The sequence below is a fragment of the Haliotis rufescens genome, unplaced genomic scaffold (genome assembly GCF_023055435.1).
Source record: "Haliotis rufescens isolate VD_foot unplaced genomic scaffold, xgHalRufe1.0.p SCAF_4, whole genome shotgun sequence".
Lineage (NCBI taxonomy): Eukaryota > Metazoa > Mollusca > Gastropoda > Lepetellida > Haliotidae > Haliotis > Haliotis rufescens.
Genome location: NW_025964112.1, coordinates 67,952 through 88,349, shown reverse-complemented (window position 1 = coordinate 88,349; position 20,398 = coordinate 67,952). Strand labels below are relative to the sequence as shown.

Sequence of the window (20,398 nt, the reverse complement as noted above, 5' to 3'; positions counted from 1 at the left end):
AGTTTATCTTTGCCTATTATGTTATTACCTTCAGACAGACACATACTCATGATATAGTGTCTGGAACATGGTTCGGTGGTGGTTTAGTACGGGTGGTGCAGCATTACACAGGGGGAAGTGTGTTTTGTTTGCCCTTTCTCCTAAACTACATTAACGTGAACTCCGCGACAGGTGCTGGAGAGACATGTGAAATACGTGTAATAAATGAAACATTGAACACATATTAATTCATTTACTGATGTATGGATATGAGAGGCATTATGGATACACAAATTAAAATACACCAATATAAAACTGACAGCATTAATTCAATATTTAGTCTCTTTTCCTCAGGCGTGGCGATAACTTTGTTAGAGTGATTTCCTCCTTCAAATCAGACATGTCATTGTAAATGTTGTGAGTTGTCCCCTTACATGAACCTTGTGGTATCCAAGGTAGAGTAAAATATTCATGCATTGGTAGTATACAGAGTGGGTGAATGAATATAATTTTAGGTCGTAGTGAACTGCATTACTCTGCAGGGCTTCCTGATAAGGCTTATTGATAAGAGAGCCTTCAAATCAGAGGACATCATTCAAGAGGTGGAAGGGACAGGTCAGGCACTTTGTATCAGCATGAGTATGGTGGATCAGTGTTGAGAAATACAGAAGAGATAGCACATCTCTTCTGACAGCTTTGTGTGAATACATGTCATGAAATATGGAATAATCATAGTGGAGTGATTCATGATATACACCTATTGAGTTTCCAAATTAGAGGTTCAAAACGTTGTTAATTCAAATTTTCCAAAGCCTGTCTTGAGACTACAAGTATGTCATGAGAAAAGTAAAGTATACGTTAGTAGATTATCTGATATCGGTAACAGTACCTGCTCTGTATTCCTGCTAAACAGTAGGGCATTAATGTGCAAGATTGAAATGGCGAATATGCAATATACACTCTCGTTCATGCAATATATTCAAATGAGTCGGCGACAAATAAACATGTAGCCTACATTTAGGCTTGATGAATAAAAGTTATCTTGTATTGCAGTCTTAAAGATACATATGCATTCGTGATATGTTAATCATATACATATGCTGTTACTAAATCAAGCACGTTATAAATCAGGTTTGGAAATACCTGGTTGCCCAACAGTTCAAGACGAGCTGTTTTGGTCTCGGGCAGTTAATACACTTGCAAGACAACATATACGATAAATATACAACCTTTGAATTAAAACATATGCATCTGCTGTTACTTAATCAGACGCGGATAAATAATACATACAGATACCAAGCTGCAACACGGCAAGATACTCCCAACCACCTGAAGAACTGAATTATATTGTCAGGAAAAGAAGGCATTTTTCCAATCTTTATTATGTAGAAACATTTTCTCCATCTATATTCACAGTGGTCGAATTTTGTTTAATGCCTCTTCGAACAATATTTTACTTATTTCACTGACTGCCAAAAGCGAAGTAATGCAGGGCTTAGATGTATAAGACAGGGGGACACCTGGACTGTACTAAATAAAGGGGGATGCCAGGACTGTACTAAATAAAGGGGGATACTGGTCGGTACTTGTCACAAGATGAAGAGCCCTCAGTGTGTAGACGCTAATCACAATCATCTACACAAATTATTTTTGATCCTGTATTTGAAATCCTCCTTTCACATATAGAAATGCTTGAGCATTCAATCTATGAATGTCAACGGGACATTACACGAAAACTTATTCCTTAACATGCATGATATCCTAGCATATGTCATTGAGTCAACCAGGCGACCCCACATTGTGGTGACAGAATTAAGTAATGCGCAGCGTGCGGTGAACATGTCATTAATTGTCTGTTAGACGTGAAGCTTAAGCTGACAAAAGTAACTGAAACGGACATAAAAGGTAATTAAAATATTTTCCAAATCCTTTTTCCTCACACTCAGGCTGCAGATGCATCCTGTCAAACTTGGTATGTTTACGCATACTCCTGACCTTCTGGACCAGTATAAAATCATTGACCTTATTAATGTTAACTGGTAAAATAGTTGCATGAAACCTACTCACCATCATCCTACCCTTCGGTTAAAACTCATACGGGTTGTACACAGGAAACCATGACAACGAGACAGGAAGTGGGGTACTAGTCATACTAACAAGTACAGGAACATCTGCCCGATTACTCTATGTACTGTACAAAATAAACAAATTCAATTCTAGAAGCTGTATCAGGTAATTAAGGAATTAAAGAAATAGACTGAATATATCCAGCGGGTCCATTCGTCAGTACGTTCCGAGAATCTCCAGGAACTGTCGAGAAAACTCCAGACAGAAACGGACGTCATCCTGAAAAGACAATATTGATATGAGCTGGTTCCATTCTGGATTACAACACAAGGGTGTGTCTTAACAAATCAGGTATATATATATATATATATATATATATATATATATATATATATATATATATATATATATATATCACATTCCACGAATTATATGCGGAGAGATCAATAAGTGTGACGTTTACAGAATTACTTTTCACATAACATCAGTTGGTGACACAGTTCTCATTTCTGTGTAGTTTTGTTAAATAAATCTTTCTAAAGTTGATGCTGCACTTCTTTAACACCTACCATTGTAAAGGGTGCGACTCCATGACGAGCATACAGCCTCCCAATATCAGTGATGACGTCAACAGTTCCGTCGTCCTTCAGTCTACTGGCGATGTTCACAAGCAGCACCAGGAGCAGGGATTCTGTAGCAGTCCTGGGGACATCACAGAGAAATGATAGCATTAGCTCGAGCCAATAGTGAACACAATCAGAAGGCGTATAATGACATCAAGGAAAAGGTGTGGGCAATGAAACTATACATACTTGGACACAATCACACTGGAGCCTCGTTCTGGATCATGTGTCCATGTGAGCAAGTTGTCTATCAGCTCAGCGACACCTGGATCACGTACACTTCCAGTCAGGTGGTAGTTGTGGATCGTGGTGGTGGTGGTGGTGGCATCATCCTGTTCCATGGAAGATCAGTGATTATGTCACCAAACTTCACACATGAATCAGTCTTGTTTAATCCGTTAATTTACTGTACTAAAAGTAATATTTCCTATACGAAACATGAAAAATATCTAAACTCTAATTACATAAGAGCTCATCTTGGGCCTTGCACGACAATTCATATGAACCTAAATGCATCAATATATATTATCACGTTATTCGGTCATTGATCTGTTTTACCTCTGGTAGAGGTATTTGATTTCCCTGACGATTTGCTGTCCCAAACATAACTCGTAACAGTTTTTAAGTTTTGCTATCCGAGTCCTGCTCTCTGAAAGTGACACGCGAAACCTTCTTTGTCAGTTTACGAAAACATAATCAAGTTGTGTTTCAAGGCGAGAATTGGTATGCCAGAGAAAGACGCGGTTCCACTGAGAAACCTTTTAACCACATCTTCTAGACACGGTGAGTGAACGCGTGAATGTTGTGAAAGCCGTAGAATGCCAGCTGTATAACAGGGGTCTGTAGATAATCGAGTCCAGAAAAGACTCATGGTTCAAAACAGAGTGAGTGGTGTTTGTTCAGCGACTGTTTAAGGTAAGCTTGTTAACTGACTATTGTTGGGGGCAGTATCCTGGATGTTTACCATGGTGCTGAATCAACAAGAATCCTCGTAGGGAGGAATTTTGTTATCTAACCAACAATTTGATACTTCTAATAGTTCAAGCAATATAAGTACAGCGAATTGTAAATATTACCCCTGCGTCCGTGTGTTATTATGATATTCACTGGTTATCTAGATCTTATGTATTCATGTCCTGACGTAATTGAAATGTTATATTCGTCTCTGCGATTTAGAGATGGCTTTAGTCTCCAATTCCCGTTCTCATTTGGAGGAGGGATATCCCGGATTGTTAAAAAAGACAATATATCTGGAGCTGAAATGTGTTCATCACAGAGGATGCAGAGATGAGGTGAAATGGGCCTTACCCTCGCGTTTACGGTTATTGCACTTACATAGCATCTGGCATCAGGGTAACAAGTACAATCTTTTAACATATTATTGGAATGACGCGGTCGGGGATCGAACCACCGATAATCCGCCCTCCGGACAGACGCTGTATCCACTTGACCAAGGTGGCGGTCATATAGGAGGTAGAAATAATGCTGACACTACTTATGTTTTCGGTATTTAAAAAATGCATAAGTTTACTTACCTTTGTTCCCAGATCAATAATGGTGACAGATAAACCATCTGATAAAATGGCCTCACTGCGCATGCTGGCTGTGCACCTTGGTGTTTTAACGCTGTTGACAGGTGATGGGAGCTGGGCTTAGAAATTTAAACACAGGAATGTTTCAAGCAAAGGAGTTTTAGGGAAACAATATATCGACAAAATTGGTATTGGACTCAAAAATGTTATGAAGAAAGAAGATACATAAGTGTGCAAAGAAACTGTTTGTAGAAATATGCCCACTAACCTGCTTCTCTTGACCCCACGTGATGAGTGTGCGAGAATCAGTGTTATACACCGCGTTCCAAATATCTTCTTTGTTGGGACATGAACTCATGATGTAGAAACCAGTATTCGATGTATAAGACTGAAAACGAGATATTATTGTACAGGCTGCAAGTTGTAATGAGCTTCCACTGAACCCCAACGTGGAAACAATGAGTCGTGCTTAGTCTTTGACATGGTTCATGCTCTTTTTATATTTTTCTTTGTTTATGTGTTTTATATAATCCTTTATGAGTTCCTATTTCTGAACGTTGTTACTTACAGGTAAGGTGATGATGTTCCTTCCATTGTCCACTGGATAATATATAAATGTAAAATGCATATTATTATTACAAGTCACTCAAAGTATATTCGCCAAGTACATTCCTGGCACAATATCTTCAAACCTCAACGCTAAAGAATAATCAGTCTCGATTATCTGCAGAAACCGATTCCATAAGGCAGAATAGTGATGGATGACAATGAGATGGCTGGATCCCTGAAATCACTGATGATGATGGTGTTGGGGAAAGGGTGAGTATGTCCTACCCTACATGTAGCACCCGCCACTCACACAATGTTCATACCAAGTAAGTGTTTTGTGTGTCACCTGACCCCGCACCAAGCAATACCCCTTTTATACAACAGCGGACTGTAAACAATTGTGTCTGGTCCAGCCAGACAATCCAGTGATTGTAACATGAGCAATGCTCCACGTCGTCGGGATGCCAGTGAGGTGGTAGTGAGATGTGAGAACTCCCTGTAAAGGTCACAGTTTAGGGTAGCATCGACGTGGACGAGTGATATTCAGCAAATTAGATTGTGTGTCTCCCATAACATGTCGGGATTGACCATATCGGGCCTATGATAGTGAACCTTGATGTATAATCTTAATATATATGCATATTCTCAAACTAAGTGCTCGAACCACATGCTGCTTTGAACGGAACCCTTTCTGTCAAGGTTCACATACAATACACAAAACAGTCCCCAACTCTACTAAGTCCCGTAAAAGGAAATTGTATTTCATGCATCCACACTGAGGACAAACATAAGGTACTGGAATGGTATACAAAGGAACTTCTAAACACTACATTGTAGCAAAATGCCACCGCGTATGATTACTTGCATGTGAGAGTTCTTTATTTCCGCTATATTAGAGCCTGAAGGAGTATTGTCAGATATGTATATAATTTACTATAGATACATAATATATTGACATTATTTAAAAACACATAGAAAACAATGATTGTTTAAGTCGATCCAGATCAAGTCATGTTTAGTATGCAAACATGAGAGTTTGATGAAGTGCAAGTATCGCAACATTACCAGCGACGTGTGTAGCGTTTGTGTAGTTACCTTACAGAGTGTAGTCTCTGATCAACAAACACATGACAACTGACAACTGACAAACACATACTATTGTTGTAATGATATTATTGGATGACCACAGTGGAGTAGTGGTTGTGTACGTCTTTGTGAAAATGCAGCGTTTTAACCAGGTTACGTAACAATGCAACAATTTAAAGACATACAAACATCACATCAATTTCTTCTGTGCTACTTACTTGCAGAGCGATTTTGCCAAGCCTGCAATAAATACAAACCTCAAATGAAGTATGATAATTATCAATAGTATGGATTGCAAGCTCGTCACTCTCACACGACTTGTTGATATTTGAGTGAAACGTGGAACAAGTGTCAGTACATAGACAATTTGAAGAACTAACGTTAGACGTATGTGCAACGTACGGACCTCAAGATGCTTTTGTACGGTTTTGTTTCCCATAGTTACATCGGCCAAGTGATCTAGGTTCAACCGTTTGATGAAGTCGGAATTCAGAGACGTGTTCCCCTGCGACAACGACATCGCCACCGCTTTGTAGACGAACAGATACTGTTCCTGTGTGTATGACAGAGAAACAAGATAATTCAAGCTTAAGTAGAGGCGTAATTCAGAAGCAACATGTCGTTTATAGATTCAACAAAATCTGTTATTACGCTATCGTGTCATTGGATTGTCTTGTCCTCCAAATGAATGTCTGATTTGTTTACTGGCGGACGTCGCAGTGCGGCGTCAGGCAATAAAAAACTTAATTTGTAGGCAAATTGTGTGAATGGCGGGTGCTATTAGTAGGGCAGGACACAACCCATTTTGTGAACACCTAGTGTCATGACTGACTTTCAGTGATCCATTCATATAGTTTTGCTACTTTGCCTTTCACGCCGAAATGAAATCTGTTTAGCGGGACAATTCGCTGGCGTTGAGGTTATGTATATTTACACAAGAAGAAGCAGCAACGAATGTTTTCGTCAATCTTGTTTTAATCGAATGATCTCCATGACATTTGGTCACAACGCTATACTTGTTGTCTTTAGACGCGACTTGAAGAGAACTTGTCAGCCTTGTCGACTTCGTTGATTGCAGCAGCTGATGGACGATATGGGCCCAGACTCGATTATTTTCACGGCTGCCATGAAAACTCACTCACTCCCTCACTCAGATCCACCTACCTTTGTCTGGATCATGTTCTTCCTCTGTCCCCTCATGTTAGAGACGACGCTGACAACGTCAACCACGCCCTCTGTCTTGGCCTGCTCCATGAGACCCTCGATAGCGATGTATGTCCCAGTACGGCCTATACCGGCACTGGAATTGTTTTAAAAATAGAAAGATGTTGGAACGGTTTTGGAAATTTGATATAACGAACTATTATCAGCTGGCAGAAACACTTGAACACAAGACCATACCAACAGACGTCCATAAAGCAATCATATACACTATGCTCACCTGCAGTGGACAATGATTGGCTGTGTCTGTTCCCCGGATGTGACCTTCACCTTCTTGATAAACTCCAGTAGAGCGGAAGTGTCTGGGACGCCATGATCCGGCCAGCTGGTGAAGTGGAGGTGCACGAGACACAGCTTCTTGGCAGCCTTAATACAGAGTGGAATTGTGTGTTTTATGTGTAAGTATAAGGAATTTCTATATGGTTTCAATATTTCAATAATGAATTTGTGATAGTCCAGTATTTAACGTATATTATATACTACCTGTTTGTGTTTTGCGGAGAGTTTAGTGACCGTATAGTTTGCAAAACGTGTCTGTGTATCCATGGTTACAGATATGTCCCCGTACGTCTCTGTACCTTTCTCCGGCCAATAACGAAGGCACTTCATCTGTGTGCAAATGCATTTATGTACTTCGATGAAAGTGGAAGTATTACATCATCATCTATCAGTGTTAAGTTTTAAATGTGATTATGGTGTCTGCATTGCCACATCATGTTTGTGAGTGAGTGGGGGAGTTATTACAGTAACATCAAAGCGTGGTGGGAGTTGGAAAACCGGAAATGCAGGTCTTAGATGTTTACCCCTTTGGTGGAACCCAGGAGCATTGACACGGCGCACATCATGTTGGTTACTTTGTAACATCTCAATAATTTATCGAATCTGTCCATAGTCACGCCTGGGTTATAGATGTTACATGCTACAATATCATCAGTCTAGCACCATCACCTTGCCTGTCTCGTTGAGACCAGTCACCATGACAACGATTCGGCATTCTTCCTGCCAGATCATCCCCCAGAAGTTATCCACAATCTCAAGTCTGTAGGGCCCTGTGAACGACATTAGCTCTTTCAGTACTTTGCACAGTTTGTTGCTTCATCGATACAATATGACAATAATTAAATTTCGATAATCATATGAAATCTCTTCTAAACAGCCGACTCCTTTATACGATTCCGACTATGTCATACACATGTGATTCATGAAGCACAATCTGTTAGTGATGACACCAGGAGTTCGCAAGGTGAGCGTGTCCAGCCGCACCGATGGCAAAACAATCGTGAGTATCCGGCTCTACAGCTGTTGTCGTGACATTGATAGTGGTCAGTAATGGACCCATCATTCCTACCTTGTGCTGCTATGTAGCGATTTTCGGTGTTGTATCCCTACAAAATAAATACTGTGGTGAGAGTAGGTCAGAGAGTACGAACGCCAGATTATGTTTGCATAGACCTATTCAGAAACAACCGAGCAAGCAATTTACACACTGCGCGTGAATTGTATAACATTTATAACATATACTCTTAACAATAAATAGGGGATCATGATTTATATGTTAATACCAAGTAATAGAACAAGATAAACGTTAACGACAAAAATCGTATGCATAAACGTTTATGTCTGTGAAACATAACACCAAATCACATACGATAGTTTACACGTGCCGCACGCAGGAGCGCCACACACGTGCGTTGGGTGTCATAGGAAGGTCTATTATTCTCTGTGGACCATTATTTCTGTCAATCTTGATTCCATTCATTGTTCGTGTATGAACGAGCCATGCGGCGTCGGCAAAACGCGAAGAGTCTACAGAGACACTGGGAGAAGTGATTGCTCCAATATGTTCAATGTTTCACAGATCGACCCCGTACGAGTCGTCCCTTGTGGTAAAGGGTCGACTGATCGGAAACTAGGCTCTACGAAATTGAGCGCACACTACGAATCAAATAGCGGAAAACTTTCATCAGGCTACTGGGGTACGAGTTACGGGTCACGTCCTTGCTCGACGGCCACGTATTGTGCCGCCCCAACAGACGTCACTGGTGTACAAAACGTTGTATACTCGTGACGGTAGGGGTTCGAATTGGTGTTCAGCAATCCATGCATGTCTTAAGAGGCGACTAACGGGATAGATGGAATATTGCTGAGTGCGGCGTAAAACAACAAACAAACACAACGTTGAAACAGGGGTAATCCTCGCTGATCGGATAAGTTCCGATTCACTTTGCACTTCCTTGATAGGCGTGCTTGTGTCTTAATTACGACCTCATGGCACTTTTGGCGGCGGATCGGTATGACTGACCGATCACAACTTCATCTTTTACAAGGAAGGGTCACTGGAAAACATACCTACGCCCTTTGGTGTCCCGTTTGCAAGGCGTATGGGTTGACGTTTTGTCCTTCAGGACGAAAACGCCCGTGCTCACGGTGCACGACTCGTCAATGCTCACCTCCAGCTGCAACATCCTTAGAATGCCACGGCCAGCAATGAGACCAGACCTTTCCGGCATTGAACGTCTGGAAGCCCTCTTACCCGTGACGTCCTTCAAGATCTACTGTCGTATTCAACTACTGGTTGTAATGTGTTACCAATTTGTTCATTATTATCATACAACTATTACCAGAAACTAGTATCTCTTATAATTTTAGCACTTTTATGTTTTTACCTGGTATCCCCTACTTTTTGTGAAGGGTATATAATGACACTAAAAGCTCACGTCCACATAGCTGGCGTTGATGTAGTCTCCTCCACCGCCGCTGTTGTCGTCATGCAGCACCACACGGTTGTAGTCGTCTATGCAAAGACACAACACCAGATCAGAGACGTACGTAATAGTAACAGATGTCATGAAGTGTACCGTGGTGTTTCTCGTCCTATAGAATATTTTCATAATATTAACGAATATTGCCAAACAAGCCTGGCATACATATCTGTTGTTTCGTTATCTGTTAACTCCATCTGAAATGATTAACTGCGCAGTTATATTGGATATGGGTTTTATTTCAACACTGTAACATCCATGTCTGAGGATATGCACAAAAGGTTTGGCCTTCTGCTCTCAAAACGGTTCGTGATAATGTTGCAGTCATGTCACTCACACATACAGAAGCGGACAACGTATTTCAGCTGATGGGACATCGTGCTCATATTGTACATGGCACGTGTTACTCACACTTGAAAGTGTTAACTACTTGGGTGCAACGTCATCTTGGTATAACATAACACAGGCTAGTAGAACTGCGTACCACTGTACTAACTTACACGGGTAGTAGCCTCTAAATCTGTTCTTCCCTTTGTTTTCCGGCAGCTGAGATTCTTGGTGGGGGTGTATAAAACCGGCTGGCAGCCTCTAAAAGTAACAAAAGAACCTAGTTATCGATCTGTGCCTGACACTCCAGTCTCTTTTCAAACTTTTTTTCAAAACAGCTGAATTGTCCTAAAGCATCACATCTCATGACGTCATAGCAGACCTGAAACTCCTCCTCGGCCTTCTCCGGTCGTTCCACCATTCGGCGAACTGTGGCCTCAAACTCCGATACTGGTACAGCTCTACCCACCTCCACCTCCCCCACGTTACAGTAGACCCTGTCCTGGAGATCAACATCAGCATCTGGTTCAATGACAGGCGGGTCATGGTTCTCCTCTACCGCCATCATGTCGTGTTGCAGTGACGGTTTAATGTCACCACAATCCGCATCTACTTCCCTTTCTGCTTTGTCTCTCACTTGGTTCGTATCTGAGATCACAAGAAACAAATACTCGTCAAACAATACGAACTATTTCAAGGACGTATTAAATAATGTACATGGAAACTACATTTATTTTTATCATTAGTAACAACAATATTGTTTCATACATTCATACAGTATGAGTCATAATTATTGAGAATTGAAAAATCTTTAAATTGTAAATATGAAAATTTCCCCCAAAAAATATTTTAAGTGAGCACAAACCTTCTTTAATCACATCACAGTAACATCAATATTTTATCAGACCACCATTTGCTTCCATAAACAGTTTACACGATTGGGCATACTTCCTATGAGAGAGGTTAGAGTCTCGTGGGTGAGAGAGTTCCAATATCGCACCACCTCGCGCTTCGTGTCATCAACGGGGGCAACACACAGGCATGGTTGGAGTTAAGGGACAATGCTTACCTCGATTTCCCGATCTTGACTTACAGTGTTGTCTTTCGCCAACATGTTTAGCCGACGCTGGTGGTGATCGTTTCCTCCATTTTCTTCTGAAATCACGAATCGGAGATATGAACGACAGCACCAGCAACACATATTCGGGACATCGTTGAGGGTAATGGAGACGTTGTACTTACACCAGCAAGACAGTGATGATGAGGAACAGCAGAACTATCCCAGCAGTTGCAGAGGCTGCTGTGGTCGACGATGGCAAGGTGACAGTACTCCGTTCTTGAATAACAAAGGCCAGATATTAGCGAGAAAAACTTAATTAATTTCAAAGGTTTCGAACGAAGATTCACCTGTAAATTTCATTTTCCTTTAGGCGAGATTTCTTATGATTGTGCAAGGGGTTTTGTATTATTATCATTACTCAGTAAATAAAGTAGTATGTATAGTGGTGGTACGAAAAGGAAAGAAGACGATGAATACGTGAGTTAATATACTAGTATATACATGCTCATATGCTTACAAACGTTTGGATTACTGTACAAAAATAACAATATCATAACCATCCTGACTAGGATATATTGTTGGCAATGGTCTATAAAAAATCTGTTTAAAATATAAACGAATAAAATTTCCCAAATCTGTAAGGCGCTAGAATATATTTCCATCAATAATACATATACTACTCAAAAGAAGTTAAGGATCACCTGATTCTTTCATATTACAAAAGTTAATCTCTCATGCCATGACAGATTAACATTACCAATATGAAAGATTTGGGTGATCCTGAACTTCCATTGAGTAGTTTATATGCGCGACGGGGATATAGCATATGATTGACATTTTTGGCAAGGTTGAAACACATGTTTCATTTGAAATTATAAAGCCGTATTTCTGTAAATTAGTAAATAGACAGACATTGTTTTGAAACAGATTAGATTAGAAGATGACGTGTAGGAATGATATAAGTGCTTGCAATATCACCCCGAGTAACACCATTGTCTGTGCTATTCCAACTGGCGACTGGAGCCTTTACGCGCCGAAGTTATTATCGCCTTAACATCTGCCGCTTAGCACATGCTAATCGAAGGCAGATAAGTATGTTTCTAATAGACCCAATGGATGACATGTGTGTCTGATTAGAGGTTAATAATGTAGCTTTGCATCATGCATACCTCTGCCACAATCATCTCCTACCCAGCCTGTTAAGCATCCAGTATCACATGACCCATTGTTGCGGTTACATGACGAGATACCATTGCACCTCCGCTCGGAACATGCCTTCTTGCAACCTGGTCCATAGTGATCCCTGCCACACTCTGTGAGACAGATCAAAGTGAAACGGATATTAAATGAAGATGGATTCATTACTCCAAACATAATGACATTTACAGCTTATTGCTTAAGTTGGCATTGCACTTTAAAAAGTCACACTGGTTTTGTAAATATGTTCTGAATATACGCAATATACTGAAAAGAAACGTAGGTATTCTAGTTTACCTTCTCTGCAATCGCTCCCCATCCATCCGGCCCCGCATCCGAACTGACATTTCCCAGTCACGTGATGACATGCGGTATATCCGTGACAGTTACCACAAATGTTGGTGCACGTTTCTCCATACGTTCCATTGTTGCATTCTATCACAGGGAATGGTACTTGTAGTAGTTTGTACTATGACAAATCATTCAATGGTATGTTTACTGGGGCATTAAAGGTATCCTACATGTACCTACTGCTACACTATCAGTGACTTCGCCTTGCACCAGGTAATGAACAACAGACAAACGCCATAAATGACACAATATAATAGGATTCATTCACAATTCAATATACTTTAATTGTTCAGGGTCAGTTACCGCCTCCACCCATTTGCAAAAAGCAGTCAGTGTAATGTTTCAGTAGATCAGTTGGACATGTAGACACGCATTAGTGGTAGTTGTGAATTTGACATTATTATTACCTATCTATGTCGTTCACATTCAAAAATGATTCAGTTATCATCCATTGCCAATTGTGTTCTTGTATCTTACTATTTGGACTAATGTGAGAAAATTCGATTCATTTTCTGTTGACTATTTTTAGACTCTTGTGGTCATGTTTTATGCCTAGTAAGATGAAACGATGTATTTCGGCGATAAACGAAACATGAAATGAAACAGCTGACGGAATAGACGAGGTTGGTTATTTACAGGTAGTGATCACTTATGTGGAAAGTTCCATTATTAATATATATATTTTTATCTCTAGTGTACGAACGTCCACCCGCGGAGCGGAAGGTCTGGGTTCGAACCCCGGCCGCGTAATACCAAACGACGGTAAAACGGTTACTTGTTGTTACCGTGCCTGTCGCTTGGCATTAAGGGGCTAAAATAAGGACTAGTCGGCTCGGAGTCAGTATAATGTGTCTGAGTGGAGTATTCATGTTCAACTGCGGCATGGTATCTACGTGGGCTAGAACTACAAATCGGCGTTAGTCCGGACCAGTACAAGCAGCCACACAGGTCATTCGAATCTTTTTTGTGACGTGAGGTCGGAATGACGTCAAACTATAAACGACGTCATAGCTGAAGGTTGTTGACGCCATAGACGGCGATACTGATCATTGCATCTTTCTAAAGCGAAGCTCAAAGGATTAAGAAATAATGGCAATAAAGAAATCTTTATACTCTCAATCGTGTAAGAATTTATGTATTACCCTCGTTCTCGTGAATTCTGACAATCTTTTCGTAAAATCAGTATGATACACATGCTCGTATAGTATTATCTGAGTATACATGACGTGACGAAAGACAGCAGTGGTGTTACCTCTGCTGCAGTCTTCACCCATCCACCCGGACTTACATCCGCCCTCACACTTGCCGGTCACGTGATGACACGGGGAATTTTCGAGACAGTTGTAGTTTTGACATGTATTATTGCACTTCTCTCCATATGCTCCTTTGTTACATTCTACAAGTAAACTTCAGTCAACGCAATCAAAACCATTATCAGATATTGACATTAATGTGGATGTCATGTGAAATCTGAAAGGTCAAGGTACTAGTATTAGTTCGATATGACTCAAAGACAAAGGTAGCTGAGGACAAGTTGGTGCTGAAGGAACTTGTTCTATAATTACCAATATAATTACGATGATGACAATACTATTGACACCAAGGCTATAATCATGATCCTATCCAGAAGATCTATTTCATGTTTTACTTTCAAACTAACAGCACCAACTATAAAGAATGTGGCGAATGTGTAAAAAATAATCACCATGACAATAAACGTGACATCATTGTTTGTGCGTTGTTTGATACCAAGTATCAGCATGTTCTTTCTTTCGTGAATGTTTCTTCATGCGTGCAATCTATAATCATTCAACATAGGTTGTTATGCGTATTTACAACTATAAGAGGTTGAATGGCAGTACCTGCAGCTGAGTATATTCATATGAACGTAAAATGAACGGTTGCCGCTCTTAACAAGTTGGCCACTCTGTTTTCAGTAAAACACACACCACTGACTGCGTCCCACTACACCTGACAGTAAAACCTCCTCACCTGTATCACACCTGTCTCCCTGCCACCCTGGTCTACAGTCTCCAGGACACACACCACTGACAGCGTCCCACTACACCTGACAGTAAAACCTCCTCACCTGTATCACACCTGTCTCCCTGCCACCCTGGTCTACAGTCTCCAGGACACACACCACTGACTGGGACACACTTCACCTGACAGTAAGACCTCCTCACCTGTGTCACACCTGTCTCCCTGCCATCCTGGTCTACTGTCTCCAGGACACACACCACTGACTGGGTCACACTACACCTGACAGTAAGACCTCCTCACCTGTGTCACACCTGTCTCCCTGCCACCCTGGTCTACAGTCTCCAGGACACACACCACTGACTGGACAACACTACACCTGACAGTAAGACCTCACCTGTATCACACCTGTCTCCCTGCCACCCTGGTCTACAGTCTCCAGGACAAATGCCGGTGTCTGGTTCACAAGAGCTGTTGTAACAGTGGCAGAACTGGTCACAGTATTTGCCGTATGTCCCACGACTGCACTCTAAATAATACAAAATCCTGGAAATGAACAACTTAATTTCGAAACTGTCGACATTATTTCTTTAAAACAGAAGTGATATAGGGATTGTTTCTGTTTCATAATACAAAAGGTCAACCCCAGAGAATAATCAGTCTCGATTATCTGCCGAAACAGATTCCACTGGGAGTAAGAGGCAAAATGATGGATCACTGAAAATCATCATCACAATACATACCCGACGTTGTCCCATGGATTGTGTTGTTAGAAGACGGGAGTTAGTAGAAAATCCGAATAGCATAGTAATCACAAAACGTTTTATATTAAATTAAAACGAAATAATAACTGAACAAGAGAAAGTGTTGGATGATTTGTCAAAGTAATTATTAAATCCTGATACCGTATATTTCCACTTCACAGATGTTGAGCGTGTCATCTTGGTTAGCCGCTCTCCCCGGGTTCCTGATGGTGAGGTATCTGCCCCTGCCGTCACACACCAGGTCGATCACTGAGTTGTTGACAGTGGCGGGGAAGGTGTAGCACAGTGTTCCGTCAGAGTTGTCATTACTCAGGTGAACGGTGCAGTTAGCGATCCTGGGTAGATCTGGGAATGAAACAATGCATCCTATTATGGGGTTTCCACAAGCTGCATAGAACTGGTTGTGTTAAACAAACCTGAACAATGCTGGATTTTCGAGACATTCAAACATTCATACCCAGTGAAAAGTCTAGCATACATATGTCACGTACTGCTATTCCTGTGGTAGACTGTAACATGACGTATCCTGTACTGCCGTCCCAGATCCACCCTCCACATACTCGAGTAGTTGGCAGAGTGGAAGCAGGAGTTTGCGAAAATGTCCTGGATCCTGTTCCCGTCCACAGCCTTGTCTGGAGTCCAGTTGTTGTAGGATCTGAACAGCAGTGTTCCAGATGTACTGAATGCTCTTTTTCCGTTTGCCACGTTCTCTGCAGAAAAGATAGGGGATGTATTCAGAGTTGCGGGTGTGACTGCACATTTCATGTGCAACTCAATTCAACTTGTCTTTTTTCTTTTATACATGTTATTATGGAGGTTTCGTTGAATTAATTATCAATGATGTAAACCTCTTTGACAAGTGCCGTTCCTCCCATCCCTCCACTGTAGTGCACAGGCCCCAGGACATTCTCCTGTGGTGGAGTTACACACGGCCCCTCCTTCACAGTGACAGGAATAGCTACAGGAGTCTCCGAACTGTCCCGGAGGGCAGGTGCCTGGAACAAATTGAATTTGTAAGGTTCCCACCCAAATAAACGTAACACACCAATTTCATAAATAATCTAGTAATACGGGTATTGTTACAACTGAATGTTCATAACATTCAATAGCTTGTTATTCTTTAGCCTATCTTAAATTTCTATTGAACATGGAAAGGGTTTTGTCGCTTTCATTATTAATAACTTTAGATTACTCATCCCTGAATTCGTGTCTTTGCTGTAATTATTGTAATTAGCTATGAATTCCAGATTAGGTACTAAGACGATCCTCGGTTTATCAACATCATTTCACGGTTGTTTGTATAAAAAGTGTTTATTTCCTTTGAAGCACATCATCGTTAATTTCACTAAGGTCCTACAATTTGATGCTCTGGGAACGCTCTTGGATTTTATCCCTAAAAAAGTTATTATGCTTCAAACTGTGGAGGAAAAAGAAATTGTCTGTCACAAAAAACATTGTCGCAAGGTGTTTTTCTTTGAAACTCAGGCTCAAAGTTTTAGATAAAATAAAATCTGTTTTTGTAGCTGTAGCTGAAAATATATCAAACACAAAATCTCAGTCCAAGGCAAATCCACCATAATGAAGAACTTTACCAAAACCTTTGTAACTTGAGTCATAATTTTGTTAAAGCAATAGCCTCTGGAAACCTCGCTTCTCTTTATGTCGAATTTTTCATTCAAATACGAATTTCTTTCAAGCAAAAATATTAGTGTTTTCTTCAAAGCCAAAGCATCATCAGACAATATTGCTTTCTCAGCGAGGTAAGTTATCAAAACATTTCTTGACATCGGCCTTATGCATACTAGATTTGATGTCAATTTGTAATACTTTGACAATTCGACCTGTTCAGTAGAAGGTTGGTTAACTAAGTAATCTACAATAAACACAATAGTGATTGATAACTTCACACAACTGTAGATAAAGCGCCAAAAACCCTTTCCATATCCAAAAGAAATCTCTGCAATAAGCAGATTCGATTGTACGATTCCGACTATGTATGTAATGGGCATGTGTTTATGAATCACTATCAAATAGTGATAGTACCAGGCGTTAGCGAAGAGGTGTCACCCGTCACAAACACATGCAAAGACAAGTCAATTGTTCACCTGAAAAAACACGGGAACATATGGTCAAAATAGGGATTGCATTGGACATAACTTTTGTCAATGATACGTCAAATTTTGAAATGTCCTCCTCATGTCTACCATAAAACGTTATAAAACTTTACTGAGGCCTTGATTTTTATAACCGTGATCAAACAACTTCTGAGCAAGAGTTGAAATCTTGGAAGAAAGAGCATGCTCGATTCTCAGATTGGTTATTTGATTGTAATCGAACGATATCAGATCATCGCTATACCTGAAGCTCAAGTTACACTTCTTGGCCAAATTATCTTGTTTTGACTTTGCCAATCCGAGAAGAAATTCCAAGGCATAAGCATAAAGAAACAGATCCGTAAGAAGGGGAGCAAAATAAGTGCCAATGGGGATGCCTACTCCTTGCCTTAATGTCTTACCCCTACATTTACGTAGATGTTATCAGTGAGGAAGTCCAGCATTTCACATATTGTTTTCTCAGTAAACTTCAGATGGCATTTGCTTTCATTTCTCAAAATTTGTCCCGAACCTCTGAATATTGGTACGTTACTGTATCTGTGTACACCGCGTTTTGTAACAAAAGTCTGGGGATCAAAGAATGAAGTTTTTCCTTTAGTTTGTCATGTGGGATAGTGGTGTACAAAGTTGAAAAATATAATGTTTTGACAGAATGGAACTTGGTTCTTTTCTAAGATTGGAAAAAGTCAAGCAAATACTTTGAGTTTTTGTGAATCTGCTTTGTATTAATTCCACGTGTCTCAAATACGTTCTGTGAAAGTCCTCCCTCGATCATTTTAAGGATTATGGTTACTCTTTGAGACAGGGAATCCTGGACCCAGCCATATATCTCTTTATGGAGCTTTGGGGTCCAGTACAAAAGAGGAATGGAGATGTCTTCAGGTTTTAGAGTCAAGTCTGAAGCTGACAGTACTAATTTATGGTTATAGCAGATTTCTTCCTCAGTTAACATACTGACCTTATATGTGGCCTTATTTGATATGTCATTTATACCAAGTTCTTTGATCAAGCAAGTAATGTAGTGATTCTTACATAAAATGGTTATGTTATTTGAGGCCTTGTCGGTGGGAAACTACAAACTTTTACTGTAGGACAGCCAGACTTTGGATAATAGCTGGCTGGGCCATAATGGGTTTATTCAAACTCCGTTTCCTCTTTTTAAGTTTATGCATTCTACCAATGCCAACATCACGCATTGACTTAATCCACTCTGAAAGACATTTAACAGGTTCCTCTTCTCTTTTGGCCCATTTTTTGGCATATTCTTCGACAGGTTGTTATTGTCAGCTATAGAGAAGTCCCCTGTGAGTATATGACCTGCAGGTTGATAGCAGGATGATGAGTCTTGGCAGCCACAATCAGTGGAATTTACATCATGAGCCGCCAAGTCCAATTTCCTATAATTGAACAACCTGGATGAAATTGTGTTCGTAAAGGAAAATGAAATTGTTGGTGGTTCCTGAAATTTTAAATCCCGTTACAGGTTACGTCAGAACATCCATTCCCGAACTATGACCGACCAATGAAATGACTAACAGGAAGTCAACGTTAGCCACTAAGAAAGCAGCTTTCTTAAGCTTTGCGTTCCAGTTTCAAACTGGCGACTTCCATTCCAGACTATGCTTCTTAAATTATTTTGAATAAGTCATACATTCCTTAACAGTTGTTTTGTGTTAAGCTTTAGAGGTTGAATGATTAGAAAACATATTCCGCTTACAATGTAACATAACAATATGAATATTTCATTTTTCATTTTTTATTACGTGTTTGTAACGTTATCTATCGTGTAATTGTCCGACTTTCGATCACGAAAGTTGATACTACTTAATTTAGTTTATCCGACATACTCGTTAATCCGACATAATCACATGCAACCAACCATGTCGGATTAACGGGACCTGACTGTATTGGGGGACATTTTCGGAAACTGATCTTTGTCTGAGCATGTTACTTAAATTTAAAGGATCAATTCCCTTGTTTGCAAATTTCGAATTCAAGAAATTTGCGGCCTTTGTCTGACTCAGTGGAGTCTGTTTCTGGTTTGGCTATACTCTATACTAGTCGATACTGTGGGCTCTTACACAGCATCCACACTGTCGGGTACAATGGTACACAACCACCCCATCGCCATAAGCCGGAGAAGCATGTGGTATTGAGCAGCTAGTCTGCTAGTTACGTTGTTAAACATACTCACTCAGTGCAAGACATATACAGCAAGCTAATCCCAGTACTGCAAAACACAACCCACAGGAGGCCGCCATGTTGGATTAAAGAGGAAGTAAATCAACCGACTCTTTTCCTCATGTATTTCTGTGTGTCAAACAAACATATGTGTATTTGAAATATGATGTAGCTTTGTCACTGGATTGGACATTTATAAAACATAATGTAATGATATGTGGCTTAGCTGATAACCAGCACATTTAACAATACTCCATAGTGGGTAGTAGAAATCTATTACCATGTGTTCACTGAAACAGATTGAAAACTAGAATTGACATTGATTAAACCTCAATGCCGAGCTGAATAAAAAACTGATAGCTCTAGATAGACAATGAGTCTTTATTGAAGATACAACATTTGATATTCTGAGGGAGCCTGGGAGTTGTTCGAAAAACATTATTGTCCCCGAAAATTCTTGAAAAACATAATTATTCTCCAGACTGTTGAGCGCGGTGCACATGCGAATGGCTCAGGAAATGTCTATTTAAATACGATTATCAAAACTATGTTGTTTTTAAACATTTTAGATGCAATGGTTATTTGAATGTTGGCCAATAGTGGTC

The 20,398-nt window shown here is 40.3% G+C and overlaps 1 protein-coding gene across 1 annotated transcript; it reads right to left on the bottom strand.

Annotated features, from left to right (window-relative positions):
* Positions 1 to 271: 271 nt before the first annotated feature.
* On the bottom strand, positions 272 to 19,873 carry LOC124150363. Its single transcript, XM_048382373.1, has 26 exons — positions 19,807 to 19,873; positions 16,347 to 16,493; positions 15,990 to 16,208; positions 15,640 to 15,843; positions 15,132 to 15,263; positions 14,007 to 14,150; positions 12,701 to 12,838; positions 12,376 to 12,519; positions 11,389 to 11,482; positions 11,216 to 11,301; positions 10,529 to 10,794; positions 10,320 to 10,407; positions 9,775 to 9,851; positions 8,406 to 8,442; positions 8,006 to 8,106; positions 7,541 to 7,666; positions 7,278 to 7,423; positions 7,001 to 7,136; positions 6,243 to 6,389; positions 6,055 to 6,076; positions 4,770 to 4,801; positions 4,469 to 4,589; positions 4,205 to 4,320; positions 2,859 to 3,001; positions 2,616 to 2,748; positions 272 to 2,325 (listed from the first exon to the last, which is right to left on the bottom strand). Exons 1-26 carry the CDS (start codon positions 19,871 to 19,873, stop codon positions 2,263 to 2,265), a joined length of 3,129 nt encoding a protein of 1,042 aa, XP_048238330.1. The 3' UTR covers positions 272 to 2,262.
* Between the last annotated feature and the right edge of the window lie 525 nt (positions 19,874 to 20,398).

Coding starts and splice junctions, on each gene's coding strand:
- LOC124150363 (XM_048382373.1), bottom strand. CDS start 19,873: ATGGCGGCCTCCTGTGGGTTGTGTTTTGCAGTACTGGGATTAGCTTGC. Junction 11,483..12,375: donor AGGAGATGATTGTGGCAGAG/GTATGCATGATG, acceptor TTGTTATTCAAG/AACGGAGTACTGTCACCTTG. Junction 6,390..7,000: donor AGAACATGATCCAGACAAAG/GTAGGTGGATCT, acceptor TCATACACACAG/GAACAGTATCTGTTCGTCTA.